Below are 1907 nucleotides of genomic sequence, written 5' to 3'. Positions count from 1 at the left end.
AATTTTCAGCATCATTACTCCAGTCTTCAGTTTCACATGATCCTTAAGAAATCATTATAATATGCTGATTTGGTAATCAAGAAAAATTCTTATTATTCAATGTTGAATAAGTTGTGCTACTGAATATTTTTGTGGAAACCGTAACACTTTTTCAGGATTCTATGACGAATATAAAGTTCATGAGAACTGCATTGATTTGAAATAGATATCTTTTGTAACATTATGTCTTTACTGTCACTTTTGATCAATTTGATGCATTCTTTCTGAATAAAAGTATTAATTTCTTGGATGTGCATATACTTATTTAAACAAATACAATTATAAGAATTAATAATAGAAGTAATAATAATAAAAACATGAAAAACATGGCTTTTGTGTAGCTTTGTCTAAATAAAACCTCACAATATGTAACCAGTAATCAACTATATATAACTAAATACTGTATATACATGATTTAACAAGCACTGATTGCAATAAATTGCATCTACAAAAAACAGACATTCATAAAAAAAATTACACTTTTACACGGTTAAATATTATGAACAGTACAGATGACACACTGTTTGAACACATGCCTGAGATCAATCAAATAATATACAGTAATGTTATTGAAGCAGCATCGATGCATGGAGGTGTCAGAACTTGATCTGAATATGAATAATTTGTCTAACCTTTGGTTGGTGCTCAATTCTGTAGGGAGTTTGCTGGAACTGTCGGATCTCTCGTATGATATGAGATATCTGCAGACAAAGTGTCATGATTTATTAGTCTGCCCACACAATATCAATCAAAGATAATAAAGCTACACAAAAATGAATTCGTCTTTTAATCCCTGAGCAAATTATACAGGATATGACATAATTTCTTACCATTCTCATCTTTGAGAAGTTAACCAGACCTTCCTCTGTGAAGTTTGGTGTTCCCTCTTCGATAAATGCGAGGTCTGTCAAGTACATACCCAGATATGGAACACAAGGTGGATTACAGCTGCAGAAAGACAGAAATGAGGTCAAAAACAAGTCATAAGTTATGTAATAATAATGTAGGTGTTTTGAAATGTATCAGTAGCTCACTTTTTTAGAGTTTCCCTCAGGTTTTTAAACCTTCCCTCAGATGACACAGTCTTTTGAAGTTTGTCCATTAGTACTTTAGTCTGTTTGAAGAGACACAACAGCGGTGAATAATTTATGACTTTCCATACCGATATAATCTACTACATAAAACATTACAGCACAGTATTCAGTCCGCATCTCTCACCTGTTTGCACACTTTAGCCCATGTCTTCTTTAGCCTGTAGATGGCGCTCCGGTTCAGGGCAGATGTGATCTCCAAGACACCATTATAATTGTTGAGACAGCGGCAAATATCAGCCACTGCTACCCATTTTTCAATAGAGCTGGCTCTAGAGCCCACATCTGTGTGGCTCATGATCTGTGAGGCCACGAGATTACTCATCTACACAGAGAAAGAGAGAGATATTTTTATGAACAGGGTCACGCTTTTTTACTTCAGTATCCTAAGAGGGTAGCAGACAGATATTTACATATAATATACTCACATCATTGAAGTGCTGACTTGTCTTCATGATATATGGAGTTCTCTCTGTCTTGTCTGTCTTCATCCATCCTTGGCCCAGGAACTCCCTACAGCAAGAACACAGTCAGTGTATTGTGATAGATGTGCATCTGCAGAGGCTTCTTCTCTCATGAACACACAAGCTTTTTTGAAGCCCATAATGAGTATGTTCAGTAAGGCGGACAGCGATTTGTTCATTATTCTCTGGTGTCTTTGAGGCTTGAGGTCTGCATCTCTCTGTACTGTGTTGATGCTCTACTCACTCGTAGGGAATGCTCCGGAAGACAATGTGATCGAGAAGAGTGATTTGTTCAGCTAGCTCCATCGCTGAC

The 1907-nt window shown here is 36.2% G+C and overlaps 1 protein-coding gene across 1 annotated transcript; it reads right to left on the bottom strand.

Annotated features, from left to right (window-relative positions):
• Positions 1-635: 635 nt before the first annotated feature.
• LOC107579107 (ras-specific guanine nucleotide-releasing factor 2-like) lies at positions 636-1901 on the bottom strand. The gene is made up of 6 exons (XM_016264979.1): positions 1839-1901; positions 1559-1643; positions 1258-1455; positions 1074-1153; positions 870-987; positions 636-740 (listed from the first exon to the last, which is right to left on the bottom strand). Exons 1-6 carry the CDS (start codon positions 1898-1900, stop codon positions 636-638), a joined length of 648 nt encoding a protein of 215 aa, XP_016120465.1. The 5' UTR covers position 1901.
• Between the last annotated feature and the right edge of the window lie 6 nt (positions 1902-1907).

Source organism: Sinocyclocheilus grahami, unplaced genomic scaffold (genome assembly GCF_001515645.1).
Source record: "Sinocyclocheilus grahami isolate Dianchi unplaced genomic scaffold, SAMN03320097.WGS_v1.1 scaffold14193.1, whole genome shotgun sequence".
Taxonomy (NCBI): Eukaryota; Metazoa; Chordata; class Actinopteri; order Cypriniformes; family Cyprinidae; genus Sinocyclocheilus; species Sinocyclocheilus grahami.
Note: the sequence above shows the minus strand (reverse complement) of the source record. Positions and strands in the feature narration are given on the sequence as shown.